Source organism: Microtus oregoni, unplaced genomic scaffold (assembly GCF_018167655.1).
Source record: "Microtus oregoni isolate MIOR12 unplaced genomic scaffold, Mior012 000054F_ref0000373, whole genome shotgun sequence".
Lineage (NCBI taxonomy): Eukaryota > Metazoa > Chordata > Mammalia > Rodentia > Cricetidae > Microtus > Microtus oregoni.
In genome coordinates this window covers 11,227,355-11,245,237 of record NW_024543830.1, presented here as the reverse complement: position 1 = coordinate 11,245,237, position 17,883 = coordinate 11,227,355, and the positions used below count along the sequence as shown (strand labels likewise).

Below are 17,883 nucleotides of genomic sequence, written 5' to 3'. Positions count from 1 at the left end.
CCGGAGTCAGCTTTTAAATAAATAAGTCTAAATAGTGATACGTCTCTAAGTTATGGGAACTGTCCCTACTTTGCTCTTTGGGTCCTACATTTGCTTTCTCTAGTCTTCCCTGTCGTTTGGATCTCAGTTCAATTGCCAGCATCATACAAGGCTTTAATACCAATACCATGCAAGGCTTTTCCTGATGCCATCTCTATTATATTGTGTTTTCTTCATAGCTTACCACTATTTGCCTCTCTCTCTCTCTCTCTCTCTCTCTCTCTCTGTTTGTACATTAATTGCATTTCTCTTTCTCTCTTTGTGAGTGTGTAGAGAGAGAAGGGGTGGTATGGGAGAAAGAACAAACTATCCCCAGCTGGATATAAGCTCTAAGAGATAAAAGACCATACCTATCTTTAATACCACTGTGTCTGTTGTGTCTAGAACAGTTTCTGGCAGGCAGGCATCAGGTCCTCAATACATGTTTGTTAAGGGACTAAATTAAGCAAGTGTAACTGTAAAGAAAGTAGCGTGTGCTTTGGGAGTATTTATTTATCAGGAGCTTGACCTACTATAAAGTAGCCCTAGGGAAGACTTCCGAGTATTTTTGTCTGATTAAATAATTTAGTAGAAGGATAAATGTTTCTGTTTTATGTAACAGCCTAAAGTCAATGTTCTGTGTCAAAGTGGTGTTCCAGGTTAGTAGTCTGCTCCCCGCTCTGTGGACACTTCAAACCCATGCTTCCATCTTACTCTGCCATCGCTTGGATGTCGTCTCAGGGTAGAAGCTTGGGGCTCTGCAAACCTTATCCACTCATTGTTCTCTGCTGGCGAAGAAGACTGTTCAACATAGTCTAGTCTTGCGTCTAATAAAGGAGAAAGTAGATTTTTTTTTTAAATAAAAATCAACAAGCTCTAACACACTGAAGTGAGATTTAAATGGGGCCTAGGACACATAGACGTTAGAGAAAGAAAAGGCTAAGAAGGGAAATGAAGTTCAGTTGAGAAAAGCACATTGTATATGAAGGAACTTGGACTGGAGAAGTCAGGGCCCGAGTGTCCTGGGAAAGGAGTGGGTAAACCAAGTCTGTAAAAGTAACCCTAGGCCAGACTCTGTAAGGTCTGCTGATAAACACTGGGGCTTTGGGCTCTTCCTGAAGGTTTAAATGGGGCGGGGGGATGTATATTGTTTTTCCAGATGTACATTTCTAAAGCAAGCTTCAGCTAGGAGGTGAAGAGTGAACTGGGAAAGATGAGCACAGGCAGGGTTCTTACAAGTACAATTTGGGGGAGACCAGGCAGACTGTTTAAGTAAATAGTTCAGAATTGAAGTTTTAAGTAGCTAGTACAGGAGGACTGTAGAAAACTTGAGTGGAGTAGAAAGATTAGGTTTCTGGCGAAAGAATTTTCTCAAATTTTTATTTTACGTTTATATGTGTATGCGAACACATCCATGTATGCCAGTGTGGAGACCAGGTTGGTGTTACGTGTCCCCGTTTACTGGTAGCCATTTTATTTTTGAGACAGGGTCATCTCTCACTGAACCTGGAGCTTGAAAATTGGGCAAAGAGCTCCAAGGATCCACCAGTTTCTGCCCTCTAGCAGCGGCGTGTACCCAGCACCTAACTTATATGTGGGTGCTAGGGATCTGAACTCATGTCCTCATGAGTGTACACTATTCCCGAGCCACCTCCCTAGAGCTTGTTTTACTTTTACCAAACATGTACTCTTGGGCCGGGAAGACGGTCAGCGGTGAAGGTGCGTGTTGTCCATGCCTGGCCACCTGGGCGGAAGGAGAGAACGGATTCCACAGAGTTGTTTTCTGATCTCACATCACATCATGCCACATACACTCACTAATAACAGAAATAATAAATAAAGCATGTTCTTTTACTTATCTAATCTATTGATAAGAATGTCTGTCAGAATGTATATTGGAGAATATATGTTCTGCATCCAGGTCAGATACATGGGAGAACTCAATATAAAGTATTTATTGGTTTTAGTTATTTAGGTAATCAGTTGTTAGATTGTGTCAGAGAAGAAGGATGACACTGAAAACCCGAATTTGTTATAGGTACATTGCGGGGAACATGGAAGTTATGTACGCCTCTAATCCCAGCACTTAGGAAGCAGAGGCAGGGGGTTCTCAGAGGCTAGTTTGGTCTACAGAGCAAGTCTCAGGACAGCCAGGGCTACGCAGTGAGACAAAAACTTTGAAAATGATTATCTCACCTGTGGTCCCAACCATTCCATGCAGTGTTGTGTTTTAATTGCTGCAGGGTCACCTGCCTGTGGGGAAAGCGGTGTGCAGTACATGCCAGGGAGTAAGATGCTCTTAAAGAGCGCATTTGAAAGCCTTTCACTCCAGCAGGGCCTCGTTCGTGAGCAGTAGATACAAATACCAAACAGCCTTTGCCTCTTAGTTCTACTTTGGGATTATCGCGGGGAAAGCGGGGAGCAAATTCGTTGTGTCACGTTAGTTAAGTCTTTGGAAAGTGAATTTTGAAATAAAAAACTGTTCATTGCTGGAGCCAAGAGGTGAAATGTTTCAGGAAGTCAGAAATATTTGATTTATCGGAAGCTATCTTCATTTATACTGAAAAGATTTGTGATTTCTTTAACAGAGCATTATATACAGTAAAATACAGTCATTAATTCTGCCCCATATTTTTGTTTGACAAGTCTTGCCTAGGAAAATAATTGATTCCCATTTGCATAGGCAGATTTGTAGGACAGTATCTGTGTCTAGAAATGGCCTTTTTAAGCCTTATTTCAGAGTGGATTTATAAATAACAGTGTTAGTTTTTCTAGGCCATTTTGATTCTGTGTTTTCTTCTCACCTTGTTACTGAGGTCTGAGTGAGTGTCAGCCACATGAAGAATCCTGGCGCTAAAATACGTATGTGTGAGAAAGACAAGTGAAATCCTGCTTGTTTTTGTCCCTTGCATGGACTAGGTTTGTTTTTCTGAGTATGTTATATTCAAAATGTCCTAGGACATGTTTTCTTTCCTCTCTTTTTTGAGGGGTGGGGTCGAGTAATGTTGAGTGAAAATTTGAAGTCATTAGTATTTGTTATTTTGTTATAGGTCAAAAGTTGGCAGTAACATCACTCTGGCAAATGTAGTGTTTTTAAAGAGTATCTGGTAATGAAGGCTACAAAAAAACAGTGGCCAAGAGTGGTGGTGCACGCCTCAGAAGAGAGGGGGAGGAGGAAGGAGGGGTTCAAGGTCATCTTCAACTAAATAGTTGAGTTTGAGGCTAGCCTGAACTCACTAAGAAACTGTCTTAAAACTCAGGCAGTAAACAAATGGGTATTTCATGAATTCTGATAATTACTTTATAACCTTGTCTTTTGATTTTGGGTTCTGTGAGGTAGGGTCATAAAGCCTAGGCTAGTCTCACACTTAGCTAAGGCTAGCCTTGAGCTTCCGACCCCCTCTGCTCCTACCATCTCAAGTGCTAATATGACAAGTGTGCCACCACTGGCCCACGACCCCTTGTCCTTTACAGTGGCTTCAAACTGTACATTTTATAATAAAACTTTTTTTACGACTTTTAACTACATAAATATCGTGCTCCGTGTTTTTGCATGAATTGTTAAATTTATATTTAAATAGGGAAAGCAAATTTGGAACATTTATTTCTTTTTAAGTTTGGCGCAATTTTATGATGGCAAGTAATACTTTGTATTTATTTTAATAGGCAAAATTTGTAAAGGAATTCCAAATTCAGTTTTGTTTTCTTTTAGAATTTTTTTTAAAGATTTATCATTTTTATGTACATTGGTGTTTTGCCTGCATGAAGAGCAGCCAGTGCTCTTAACCACTGAGCCATCTCTCCAGCCCCAAGACTTTTATTAACTTGGTTTTACATTGGTGATGTAGGTAGGCCAAAATACTTTTTTTTTTTTTTTTTTTTTTTGGTTTTTCAAGATAGGGTTTCTCTGTGGCTTTGGAACCTGTCCTGGAACTAGCTCTGTAGACCAGGCTGGTCTCGAACTCACAGAGATCCGCCTGCCTCTGCCTCCCGAGTGCTGGGATTAAAGGCGTGTGCCACCATCGCCCGGCCCAAAATACTTTGTATATACATGACCTCCTAAGTTGAAGTGCACTGGCCTTAGCTTTTAATTTGTACTTTTTTTCTCCTTGAGGTTCATATAAATTATGGAAACTTACTTAAAGTAAAGCCAAACCACATTTTAGAAATTGAAGGTTGAAGATACATTTCTTCTTTGCAGCTGACTACAGTGCAGATAGTTCTAAGTTGTAATCAGGCACAAAGAAGTGCATGTATTTCTCCCCTCCCTCTTTCATTTAAATCATTGCCAGGGATCAAATCCAAGGCCCTGTGAATTCTAGGCAGACACAATCTCTGACCTCCACTCCAGCCCCTACACAATGCTTTTTCATGTTCTGTAACATCTATTGTCATGTTTCCTTCCTTTCTAATCATATGTTTATTTTCTTGTGACTTGTAAAATTGTACTATGGGGATTGGAGACTTCACCCATATCTTAAGAACCATGCAAACAAAAGAGAAGGACATGTAAAGAAAACAAAATCAAAGCCAAAGCATTTGAAAGTACTACAGTTTACGTATTAGTGTTAGTGAGTTGTAGATAATGAATTGGTAGGGGTCAAGACTTTCTTCCAGCAAATGTTGTGTTGCATTAACAGATTCTGGAAGGGGCTAGGTGATAGAAGTGAGGAAGAAAACAGATGGTACCTGTCCTCATGGAATTTATACTGTGGGCAGGGATGTGACAGTAAATAATTTAAAATTATAGGAGAAGAACGGCAACTTCATAATGGAAGGGACAAAGGGATGTGTGTGTGGGTGTGCACGTGTGTGCATGCTGAGGGAGAGAAGAGGTTTATATTAGAAACTGATGTTGAGAGCCTTACAGGAACTGATGAGCATATGCCTGTAGTCTCAGCCCTTAGGAGGTAGAGGCAGGGGGAGATGGATCAAAGTAGGGAAGCTGGTCAGCAAGAACATTTTGAAAATTTTTTGGTGAGGCTTTTGAGTCTGTGGACATGTGAGTATGTTTGCAGGAACAGGATGTGTGAGTGAGTGTGTGTGTGTAGGCTACAGGCTAATGTCATATCTTTCTCAATTGCTCTCCATCCTTTTTTGAGACAGGGTCTCTCACTGAACTTGGAGCTTACTGATTCAGCCAGACTGGATGGCCACCAAGCCTTAGGAATCCATCTCCCCAGTGTTGGGATTATAGGTGCATACTGCTGTGCCTGGCTTTTATGTGGGTGCAAGGGATCTTAACTCAGGTCCTCATGCTTGCATGGCAAGCACCTACTGGTCAAGCCATCTTGCTAGCCCCTTGGTTGATGGAGGAAGGTCATTGACTAATAAAAAAACTGCCTTGGCCCATCTGATAGGGCAGAATTTAGATAGGCGGAGTAAACAGAACAGAATGCTGGGAGCTAGGTAGCAAGCTCGAGGGTAGATTGGATACTAAAGGTCCTGTCTCAACCAAAACAACAAACAACCCCAACAACAAATAAAAGCAGTTTTTTGGAATTGAGTGTGTTTGAGGCAGTTCTTTGGAGGCTGTTTGCACTGTGAACTAGAATGCCGACTTGAACTGTAGTTAGGTACAGATCAGACAGGTAGTAGTTTGTGAAGACAGGGAGAGGTGTGCGTGCATGTAATGAGTGTGTCAGGAGCCACTGCTTTCCCTGCGTTAATACCCAATTCTCAGAAGAGCTCCGGACATGGCTGTGCTGTTACCATTATAGAGATGAGGAAGCCAAGGCTCATTGCTCCCTGATTCTTGGCTTGAGTCGGGGGCTGTTTGGTGCCATACCATAACTGGGATAGAAAATTGAGAGTGGAGTGAGGCCTGTCAAGTCGGATTTTGGACATGTTGAACTTGAGGTGTATTATAGTCAAGTGGGCATTTGGATCAAATTTGGTGGGAGGAGTAGAAGAGGAGGAGGAGAGAGAGGGGTCTCCATTTGAAATAGAAATGTTAGGTTTTTTTTTTTTTAAGATGACATATTGGGTTATAAAGAGGGAAAGTATAGAACTAGGAAAGGAGTTTGCTGTAGAGCCCCAAGGCCTCTGAAGGGAAGGCCCAGCTGGTGAGAAGAGAGCAGATGAAGATGACATGGCATGTGTTCTGTGCTAAGAGTTTGGACTTTATTCTTAAAAAATAGCTTTGGGGGGTTTAATGTTTCAGCTTACTGAACTTTAGATGTCTGCGGGAAATTCAGGACAGCCTTACTCTTATTTCCTTTCCCCTTATCTTTACATTTCTCTCTCCTTTCTCCTTCTCTCTTTGTCTCTCTCTCTTGTCTGACTCCATCTCCCTGTGTAGTCCAGCATGATTTCATGTACATGATATGCATGTATGTGTCTGGTGTGTATGTCATCTTCAGACCGTGGAGGTCAGAGGACAACTTGTGGGAGTCACCTGTCTCCTTCCTCCGTGAGCATCTTGGAAGAATGCTCACATTGCCGGCACTTGCCTTTGCCCACTGAGCTGTCTTACCTCCTGACCCTGTCTAAGGATAGCTTTCTGTACAAAGTCCTCTTGCCTTGTCGACCTGGGTGACTTCTGGTTGGTGGCGGTCTCTCCAGGGCTGGAGAGCAGAACACTATTTTATGTGTGGCTTGTGCAGAGGAGTGGACCTGTATCTGTGAATGTCAGTTAGGACTGAATTAGCCTTTGGGGGGCGGGAAACAGCGCGGTTTCAGTCTTTTATCAGCTACAATATGCTGGTGGTAAGCTTTGCATCACGAACCCTTGTGGTCTTATTCTTGCTTTCTTTCCATGTAGGTATGGCATCACAGCTGCAGGTGTTTTCCCCCCCATCAGTGTCGTCGAGTGCCTTCTGCAGTGCGAAGAAACTGAAAATAGAGCCCTCTGGCTGGGATGTTTCAGGACAGAGCAGCAACGACAAATATTATACCCACAGCAAAACCCTCCCAGCCACACAAGGGCAAGCCAGCTCCTCTCACCAGGTAGCAAATTTCAATATTCCTGCTTACGACCAGGGCCTCCTCCTCCCAGCTCCTGCAGTGGAGCATATTGTGGTAACAGCTGCTGATAGCTCAGGCAGTGCCGCCACGGCAACCTTCCAAAGCAGCCAGACCCTGACGCACAGGAGCAACGTTTCTTTGCTTGAGCCATATCAAAAATGTGGATTGAAAAGAAAAAGTGAGGAAGTCGACAGCAACGGTAGTGTGCAGATCATAGAAGAACATCCCCCTCTCATGCTGCAAAACAGAACTGTGGTGGGTGCTGCTGCCACGACCACCACTGTGACCACGAAGAGTAGTAGTTCTAGCGGAGAAGGGGATTACCAGCTGGTCCAGCATGAGATCCTTTGCTCTATGACCAACAGCTATGAAGTCTTGGAGTTCCTAGGCCGGGGGACATTTGGACAGGTGGCAAAGTGCTGGAAGCGGAGCACCAAGGAAATTGTGGCGATTAAGATCTTGAAGAACCACCCGTCCTATGCCAGACAAGGGCAGATTGAAGTGAGCATCCTTTCCCGCCTAAGCAGTGAAAATGCTGATGAGTATAATTTTGTCCGTTCTTATGAGTGTTTCCAGCACAAGAATCACACCTGCCTTGTGTTTGAGATGTTGGAGCAGAACTTGTATGATTTTCTAAAGCAGAACAAGTTCAGCCCGCTGCCACTCAAGTACATCAGGCCAATCTTGCAGCAGGTGGCCACAGCCTTGATGAAGCTGAAGAGTCTGGGTCTCATTCATGCTGACCTCAAACCTGAAAACATAATGCTGGTTGATCCAGTTCGCCAGCCCTACCGAGTGAAGGTCATTGACTTTGGTTCTGCTAGTCACGTTTCCAAAGCTGTGTGTTCAACCTACCTGCAGTCACGCTACTACAGGCAAGTGCAAAATCCTGAAGAACTGTCCTCGTGTTTAACATGCATAGCATAGAAATCTAACTATACTACCCAGGAGTCTACTTATTTCTAGATTCCAAGATGGGAGCAGGGTTTGTTTTAGCTCCTTACATGTATATGTGGCATTCCTATAAGTAACATGCTTTTCTTGCTGACATCCTCTTTAGTACTAGCAAAATGAGCTCAAATTTCATTCTGAAGGTTGTTGCTAGCCTAATTGTGCTAGTTTCTGGCTCATTCCTGACTGCCATTACACCCGACTTTTCCCACTTGAAGGACTGACTGTACAAGATGATCCATCTGGGCAGATGCTGCAGGGGTTTCTTTAGCTCATACCTTGGCATGTAAATGTCTTGGGAACACCTTTAGATGTAACCTAGCAGCAGTTTATTCTTATTAGATGATTGCTGTGATCTTCTGTTTGAACATCTCTACAGTATTTTGAACTTATTTAGTTATCCTAAGATAGCCTGACCTAAGTATGTTAGTGATTTATCTTTCTAGAGCAGTTTACTTCTAATACAAGGCTTTTTTATTATTTTAAATTCTTGTAACAGTACTTATGTTGGTATACACAATTTTGTGTGTTTTATAACCAAGGCTTTAAAAATGTGCTCTTCTTAGATCTTTATTTTACCTAGTCACTGATCTTAAGAATCTGATACTTAATAACATAAATAGCATATTGATTGTACAACCATTCAGTCCAGAAATGAAGCATGGACTAGGGTATGTAGCTCAAACACAGGATTTGCCTAGCCTGCATGAGGCTGAGTTTAATGCCTCCCCACACAAGAAATAGGTAACTATAAAATACATATTTATGTGTATTCTTTTAGGAGTATGTGTGTGTGTGTGTGTGTCTTTTTTTGCTGGGGGGGAGGGGGGAAGACAAGGTCTTACTATATAGCCTTGTTTGGCCTGGCTGGAACTTGCTGTGTAGATCAGGCTGGAATTGAACTCACAGCGATCTGCCTATTAGGATTAATAGATTTGTTATCTGTTTTCTTTGAATTTTGTGTATTTTATGTGTATGGGTGTTGTTAGTATGTATGTCTGTGTACCAAGAGTGTGCCTGGTCCCCACAGAAGCTCGATCCAGTCCTCTGCAATGAAGTTACAGATGGGTGTGATCTGCCATGTAGGAACTGGGAATTGAACCCAGGTCTTCTAGAAGAACAGTCGGTACTTTTAACCACAGAGTCATCTCTCCAGCTCCATCTCTATATCTTAATGATTTATGGTTCTGAGGTTAATCTGTTCTGCAGCACCCAGCAAGGATGTCTTTCCTTCTTCTGTTAAGAAATGTCTCATTGTATGTATATGCCACATTTTGTTTATCCATTTGTTGATAGGCATTTGGGTTGTTATCACCTTTCAGCTCTTGTGAATGATGCTACTTTGAACACTGCTGTACATGTATCAAAATTCATATTTTTAGGCTTTTCAGTTGGGTAGACTTGCTAGATCTTAGGGAGTTGTGAGTAGCTTTGAGAAGCTATTAACTTGCATGGAGGCTGTGCTCCTATATTCCTCCCAGCAGCGAAGGAAAGTTCCAGTTGCTTCATGTTTCCTCCAACACTTGTTATTTTCTATATATTTTTTAAAAATAGCTATCTTTATGGGTATAAAGTGGTATCTCAGGTAGTTTTGATTTATGTTTTCCTAATCAGTGATACATTTTTCATGTCCTTATTTTATACCTTATACTTTTTTTGGAGAGATACTTAATTCATGTCCTCCGCCCAGATTTTCAGTTGGTTTTGTTATGTTGTAGAAATTAAAAAATATATATTCTAGGCATTAAGAGATATGATTTGCACTTTAATCCCAGCACTCGGGAGGCAGAGACAGGCGGATCTCTGTGAGTTCGAGACCAGCCTGGTCTACAAGAGCTAGTTCCAGGACAGGCTCCAAAACCACAGAGAAACCCTGTCTCGAAAAACCAAAAAAAAAAAAAAAAACAAAACAAAACAAAGAGATATGATTTGCAAATATCTTGTATCCTTTTATAGCTTTTGAATCTCTTGCTAGTGTCTGATACACAAATCTTCTGACCTTGTTTATTCTTCAGGTGTCATGCATTACAAACCCATCATTGTGGAGTTTATCTCCTGTTTTCTTCTACAAATCTTAGACTTTTAGCTCCTACATTTATCTATTTAAGTTCGAGTTAATTTATTTTTGTGACAGGTTTTTGCTATATAACTCTGGTTGACCTGGCACTCACTTGGTAGCTCAAGCTGGCTTTGAACTCAGCAGTCTCCTTCCTGGCTCAGCCTCCTGAATACTTGGATTGCAGGCATGGGCTACCACCCCTTGTTCATTTTTTTGTTTTGTTTTTGCTTTTGTTTTTTGAGACAGGGTTTCTCTGTAGCTTTGGAGCCTGTTCTGGAACTAGCTTTTGTAGACCAGGCTGAACTCAAACTCACAGAGGTCCTCCTGCCTCTGCCTCCCGAGTGCTGGGATTAAAGGCATGTGCCACCACCGCCCAGCTCCCTTGTTCAATTTTTATTGTTTAAAGTAATGCCTAGGGGCTGGAGAGATGGCTCAGTGGTTAAGATCACTGCCTGCTCTTCCAAAGGTCCTGAGTTCAATTCCCAGCAACCACATGGTGGCTCACAACCGTCTGTAATGAGATCTGGTGCCCTCTTCTGGCCTGCAGGCATACATGCAGACAGGATACTGAGAATACTATACACATAATAAATAAAAAAAAATTCTTTAAAAAAAAATAAAGTAATGCCTAATTTAATTCTTTTGCATGTGACTATTTCACATAAAGTCCTTTGCTCTATAGACTGTCCGTTCCCCCAGTGAATGGTCTTGGCATCCTTGTCAAATTAATTCCACCGTATATTTAAGAGTTTATTTCTGTATCCCATACTGTTAATTTCTGTATGTCTATCTAAGCAGTGGTTCTCAACCTGTGGGGCACGACCGCTTGGGTGGTCGAATGAGCCTTTCACTGGGGTCATATATCAGATATCCTGCATATCAGGAATTTATATCAGTAGCAAAATTACAATTGTGAAATAGCAGTGAAAATAATTTTATGGTTGGGGGTCACCACAACATGAGAAACCATATTAAAGGGTCACAACATTAGGGAGATTGAGAATCACTGGTCTATAGGATAGATTTTTCTATTTTTTCCTTCCAGTCATAGGATTTAATAAAAATAACATTGACATCGCAAATTTTTTTGGGTAGTGCAGTACTGACAGCTTAATGATAGTCTTTTAATCTATCCTCACTTTTAAAAATCTTTATGGTTTTATAAAACTATGACATGTTTTGCTTGAAATGAGGCAAAGGAGCTCGCAGAACTGTGGTTCCCAGTGTCATCCTGCTCCTGCAACCCAGGCTGGTGTTGAAATTTTTCACTTCAGTTTACTTATTTATGACTTTGGAGATTTAGGCTCCAGCTGCATTTGCTTCTGATATTCCCCTTTGAGCACCCCTCCCCCATACAGTACAAAAGCACTGCATGCTTACAGGTGTGCTGGAGAACTTCCTGCCCCATTTCCATTCTCTGAGGGCAGGAGGTGAGAGCCCAGCAGCTCAGGCAGGACCTTCTCAGCTCTGAGCCAGTCCTTGGTGTGCAGGTGTTCATTAACCGTTTGTGCACCCTCTCAGAGATAGCTAGGCGGTTTTAAAACAAAACGGCAGAACAAAAGGGGATGTAGGATATTTTATGAAATCATTTTTGATTGGATCTTTACATAGAGACTAAAAGTGATTGATTTTTAGTATTAGGCTACTAAATCTGTATACTTTTTCCTTTTGGTTTTGATCTTATAAAAAATTAAGGTTTTCTAAGTTTTAAAGTATTCTACAAAGCTACTTATGAATTTGGTTGTTGGCTTTAAGAATAATTTCAAGGGGAAGAAAGCGTACTTCTTAAGTGTCTTCTGTTCCCATGCCATCACTGCGAGCAGCTCAGCATCCAGGGCTTGTGGCTTGGCCTAGGATTCCCCTGCTGGCCTAGGATTCCCCTTGCGTGCTGTGTTGTCTCATAGTAATACTTGATAACAGCATGAGCAGGTAGAAGAGCTGTGTAGGCAGCCCTCCCTCATCCCTGGTTTTGTCCTCAGTGGGCCTTGAGCATCCTCATATCTCTTTGTTGCCACCCCCCCCCTTTTTTCTTTTGATTTTCGAGACAGGGTTTCTCCGTAGCTGTCCTGTCCTGGAACTAGCTCTTGTAGACCAGGCTGGCCTCGAACTCACAGAGATCCGCCTGCCTCCGCCTCCTGAGTGCTGGGATTAAAGGCATGCGCCACCACCGCCCGGCTCCCACTCCCCCTTTTTTGTCTTTTGTAAACCTTTAGCTGGGGAAGCTGCCTTCAAATCCACTCTTTTAAGTTTACATTGCTTTGTCTCAATGTTAAACATACCCAGATACTACCATTTGGCAGAAATTTGCCACACTTAGCCGTAGGCATGGCTAAAGGATCCAGGCAGTGGAAATGTTTGAAAGCTGCTGTCTTTGGGGCTAGAGTTTTAGGGACAGAGGTCTGCCACAATTGCAGCTGCAGGGCTTTGCTCTTCTGTACAAACTAGCCAGCATTTGTTTCAAGCTTAGATCACTTTGTTATTTATGGGTGGACACTGTAGAGAAGAAAAGTATAGCTTAATTTATCCTACACAAACAATCTAATTTCCTGTAACAGTGAAACTACAGTTTCAATCTAAGCCACAGATGCAGGAAGTTGGACTTTATGTAACATCTCTAATCTGGTGAATAAGTAGGCTTGGTGCCTCAGCAAAGGGAAGAAAGAAGCTGAATGTTCATGAAAACAACCAAAGAATGATTTGTACTCGGCTTGCTGTGGGTGCCAGTGAACTAGAGCTTTATGACCTTGGAGGAGCTTTTCAAAATTGGGAAATGAACGCGCAGGGACTGCTGTTTCTGCCATTTGGCTATTTAATTAGTACCTTTAGTGCTTGTGCTTTAAGAATGGGGCTGTATCCTCTAAGGCAATGGCTCTCAACTGTCTTAATGCTGTGACTAGAAATACCATTCCTCATGTGGTAGTGACCCTCAGCCATAAAATTATGTTGTTGTGGCCTGGAGGACTGGCTCAGCCCGTTAAAGGCTAGGCTCACAACCAAAAATGTAAGAGTTCAGTTCCCAGCACCCATGGCTGTCCCTCCAGGTACCTTAAAAAATTATGTTATTGCTACTTCATAACTATAATTTTGCTACTGTTATGAATCATAAATATCTCTTATGCAGATATCTAACATGCAAATCCTGTAGGGGTTGAGACTCACGGTTGAGAACCACTGTTAGAGAGAGACGCATTATTCAAAAAGCACAATTAGTAGCATGTTCCTATTGAAATAAATGCTGCCAAGTTTGGTTGGTTAGTGATGTAACTCAATGGTAGAGCAGTTGCCTAGCAAAGGCAAGGCCCTGGCTTCAGTCTTCATGGGGGGAGGGGACAAAAAAAAAACCAGTTGTGCTTTCAGGTGGATCTGAGTTCAAGGCCAGCCTGGTTTACAAGGCGAGTTCCAGGAGGGGCTCCAAACCTACACGGAGAAACCCTGTCTCAAAAAACCAAAGCGATGGTGGCGCACGCCTTTAATCCCAGCACTTGGGAGGCAGAGGCATGCAGATCTCTGTGAGTTCGAGACCAGCTCTGGTCTTCAGAGCTAGTTCCAGGACAGGCTCCAAAGCCACAGAGAAACCCTGTCTCGAAAAACCAAAAAAAAAAAAAACAAAAAAAAAAACAAAAAACCAAAGCAAACAAAATACTGCCAAGTTTGTTGTTGTCATCTCTAGCTTTCTCCTACACTTGAGTACGTAGTCTTTTTATTGCCTTATGTGTATTACAATGTTGTAACTGGAAACAGACTAGATAAGTAATTATCTAATTCATCCTTCCTTTTTTTTCCCTTCCTTTCTTCCTCTTTTATTTAACTTTGAGACAGCACCTCCTGGTGTAGCCTGGGCTGGCCTTGACCCTTCAATCTTTGTGCTTCTGTTTCTTAAGTGCTGGGGTAACAGTATGTGCCTGGTTCGGCCTTCTTAAACACATAGCAGAACCAGGGTTTCCATGTCTGTAGACATTCCAGTACTGGGGATAAGATTCAGGACTAGCACATGTTAAAAATGCTCCCTACACCGAACTACCCCTCCAACCCCTCCAAAGACTTTATATTAAGACTGGAGAGTCTAAAGGAGGCCTAGAGGAAAATGCAGTGAGAATAATTTCAACAAATGAAATCTCAATTTAGAGGTGCTGTCATTGTTTGGTAAAGGGGAAGACACTTCATGCACTAACTAGAGGTTAAGATGAGTGTGTTTAGGCTCAGTGAGGAGAAGCCCCCACTGCAGCTTTCTTTCCTTTCCTTCTTACTCTCCCTTTCTTCTTTCCTCTTCTTTCTCCTTCCGCCCCCCCATCCACTTTTTTTATTTGTTTGTCATTAGTTTAAATCCATGAGGTTTTCTTTAGTAGTTGCCTTTGTGTAAGGGAAGAGTTGCTATCTTGTGTGGATTTTCTCTGAGAGCTGTTGGCTGCTTTAGTCATTCCAGAACCAGGGGAGCCGAGGAAAAACAGATTGCAGCCAACCTTCACTGTTTGTGTGTGTGTGTTTTTTTAAATGAGGCTGGAATTAGTGTTTTCCTTAATTTCTTTGACACTTCAAGCTGTGTTATTTTAAAGAAGTTAAAAACTGGGCTGGCCCATTATTCCCTCCTGATCTACCTTTTCAAAAATGTCTTTCTGTAAGGTAGGGCTGCTAAAACCTCCGGGTTCTCGGTCTATGCTTTGGAATGTTCTCAGCCCAGTTTTTATTCCGGCACCAAGCCATGTGTGCTCGCCCTGCCAGCTATTTCTGGCGCTGTCGTGAACTTGGAAATTGATGTTGCTGCTCACTGAAAGTAAGACATTTTTCCCCCTTTTTTTTCAATTTTAGAAAAGCTTTTATATTTTTTCTGGCCACTCCTATTCTCAGCTTTATTAATTCTCCTAAGAACATGCCATAGTGGTTGGAATTTAATTGAATTTTGGAATTCCATCAGTTGTAAATGGCTGCAGTTACTTTCAACATCACACATCACTTTTCTTCCTTCCTTTTCTTTTGTAAGACAGTTTCTGGAACTGCCATGTAGACCAGGTGGGCCTCAGGTTTGCAGTGGTCGTCTTGATGGATCACTGTATGGTGCAGCTGTGACGACTGTGGGTTGGGGTTCCTATCAGACACTACAGAAGCTGGGGATGTTTGCTCTACTCCAGCTGTCTAGCAGAATGAGTCTGAACAGGCCTAAATTTTCTACTGTTTCAGGGTAAGCATCAGGAAATGTCGTATAACCTACCTGTTTCCCAAGGGTGTTGATGTTTAATTACCTGTAGAAGCTATTTTTTTGTGGGGGGGGGGGATATTCTAGGCAAGTCATGATGATGCAGACCTGTAGTTCTAGGGCTTGGGAGACCAAGATAGGAGAATCCCAAATTCAAGGGCAGCCTGGGTTATAAAATGAGTTCAAGGCCAAGTGGGACTACATTGCAAGACCTCCTGGCTCAGAATATTAAAACAGCAGACAGCCAAAACCCAACAACAGTATAACCAATGAATCTTTTCTCAAGCAACTCAACACACACACACACAGCATAGCAATAATCATGTATTACCTAAAACCAAAATTTGGAAAACTTAGGCAATCTGTGAGGATGCATGTCCAGTTAGATGGCTCTTCATGGAGGGACCCGCTTTTTGTTTTCCTCTTACATGAGAGAGTTATATCAGGAATATATTTTCAGACCCCAAAATCTTAGATTTATTGGAAGGAAAGAACATTTTTAGAGAAAGTGATGAAGGTATCAGAGTTTGGATCGTAGATCCTGTCTGCCTAGGTGTCATTATTTAGTAGTGTAGCCTCAGACAAGTAATTTAACCTCTCAGTTTCTTCATCTGTCAAATGAAGATAGCGCTTTATCTCATCGATCCTAAAATGCTCTAATTGGCTCCAGGATGCCGCATTATTGCCACATGAAAGGAGCAGCATCGCCACTAACCTGAGCTATATCTTCATCTGTGAAACGTTAGAAAATGAAAACAAAGCCAGGCAGTGGTGGAGCACACCTTTAATCCCAGCACAGAGGCAGAGGCAAGCGGATCTCTGTGAGTTCAAGGCCAGCCTGGTCTACAGAGCTAGTTCCAGGACAGGCTCTAAAGCTATAGAGAAACCCTGACTTGAAAAAGAAAAAAAAAAGTGAAAACATGTGCAATTTAAGAATTGCTGGTGTGCTGGGCGGTGGTGGCGCACGCCTTTAATCCCAGCACTTGGGAGGCAGAGGCAGGCAGATCTCTGTGAGTTCGAGACCAGCCTGGACTACAAGAGCTAGTTCCAGGACAGGCTCCAAAACCACAGAGAAACCCTGTCTCGGAAAACCAAAAAAAAAAAAAAAAAAGAATTGCTGGTGTGCAACAATGCTTATGATTCAACATTTATGAAGACTTTAGAAGTACACAGCATATGGTACGCGCTGTCATTTCTCATTGTTACTGTATTCATGTTACCTGTTCTCATTCAACTGCTCAACCGTTGTTTGAGAATCAAATCAACCCATTGCATATGTTCTACCCCTGAGGTCTACTCTTAAACTTTATCATGTCTTTTTGAATCTATTTTTCAATATTTGCGAGTTGAGATTTTAGTGTTTTTTGTTTGTTTGTTTTTCATTTTTTGTGGGAGAAAAAAAATATATATATATGGAAGTCATAGGATAACTTTCAGGTTGATTTCCTTCTACCATGTGGATTTTGGGGCCAGAACTCAGGTCCACAAGCTTGGTTTACCTTTTTATCCACTGTATATAATTTTTTAGTCATACTTTGAGAAAAGTCTACTTATGCATGCCACCATTCCAAATAAGTTGATGAAGGTGAGGATGTAGCTAGTATATATTTAATTCTGCGGTGTGCTGAGAGCCATCCCTGCTCTATCACTTACTGTAGTTTTAGGATGTAGCTAGTATGTATCTAATTCTGCGGTGTGCTGAGAGCCATCCCTGCTCTATCACTTACTGTAGTTTTAGGATGTAGCTAGTATGTATTTAATTCTGAGGTGCGCTGAGAGCCATCCCTGCTCTATCACTTACTGTAGTTTTAGGCAGCTCTCTCCTGTCTCAGTTTCCTGTTCTGTCAGTGGGAATAGTAATTTCATTTCAGATGTGTTCGCCTATAGAGTACTCTTAGTTTATGGATTATTGGACTTGAAGCATTAATGAAAATCAAATTTCTAAAAAAAAAAGTTTTAAGACTCAAAATAATGGTGCTGAAATAATAATTTTTATACCTAACATTTACATATTCTTTTTATGTGCCAACTACTGACTCAAGATTTTATTAATTTATTTCAATTTTGTATGATAGGTGCTCCCACTGTCTGCATTGTGTATCAGAAACCCAAGGCATAGAGTTGACGTTAGATGGTGACAGTTACTAAGTAATGGGCCTGAGGTTCAAACTCCCATAGGTTGGTACTTGAGTCTGCTGCAAATACCAGTTTTTCAGAAGTCCTTTTTGTCATGAAGGTAGTAGTAAAACAACTAAGATGCTCAGAAAAAAAAAATCTTTATGATCTTTTATTTGTAATTATAATATTTAAAAAGCTCTCAAAACAGACATTTTCCCTTGAGTTTAATATAACTTCTTTATCATCAGGACCTGCCTTGAACCAGTACAAGATTGGTTAATGTCTTTATTTAGCCAATTTAATATGCTTACTTAGAGTATTATTACAGAGATAGTAACGTATCAATTGTGCGCACTATCATGAACTCTGGTGGGGTTGTTGGATACATAGATTATGTTCTGTATTACCTTTCTGCAGTTCGAAACTTCTGAATTTTTTTCAAGGCGGCATTCCTCCGTTTTGTTCTGACTGTCCTGGAACTCACTCTGTTGATTAGAGACCTGCCTGTATCTGAGTCCTGGGATTAAAGATATGTGCCACCACTGCCTGGCTGAAGCTTCTGAATTCAAGTTCTGACTGT

General features: G+C 41.7%; 1 protein-coding gene across 3 annotated transcripts in view; it reads left to right on the top strand.

Annotated features, from left to right (window-relative positions):
• Hipk1 (homeodomain interacting protein kinase 1) overlaps positions 1-17,883 on the top strand; it is a 51,032-nt gene that overhangs the window by 4,287 nt on the left and 28,862 nt on the right. For all 3 annotated transcript variants that reach the window (XM_041638184.1, XM_041638185.1, XM_041638183.1), the window contains exon 2: positions 6,782-7,859. In XM_041638184.1, the coding sequence (XP_041494118.1) occupies positions 6,784-7,859 (1,076 nt within the window). In that variant the 5' untranslated portion in view covers positions 6,782-6,783. The remainder of the gene's footprint in view (positions 1-6,781; positions 7,860-17,883) is intronic.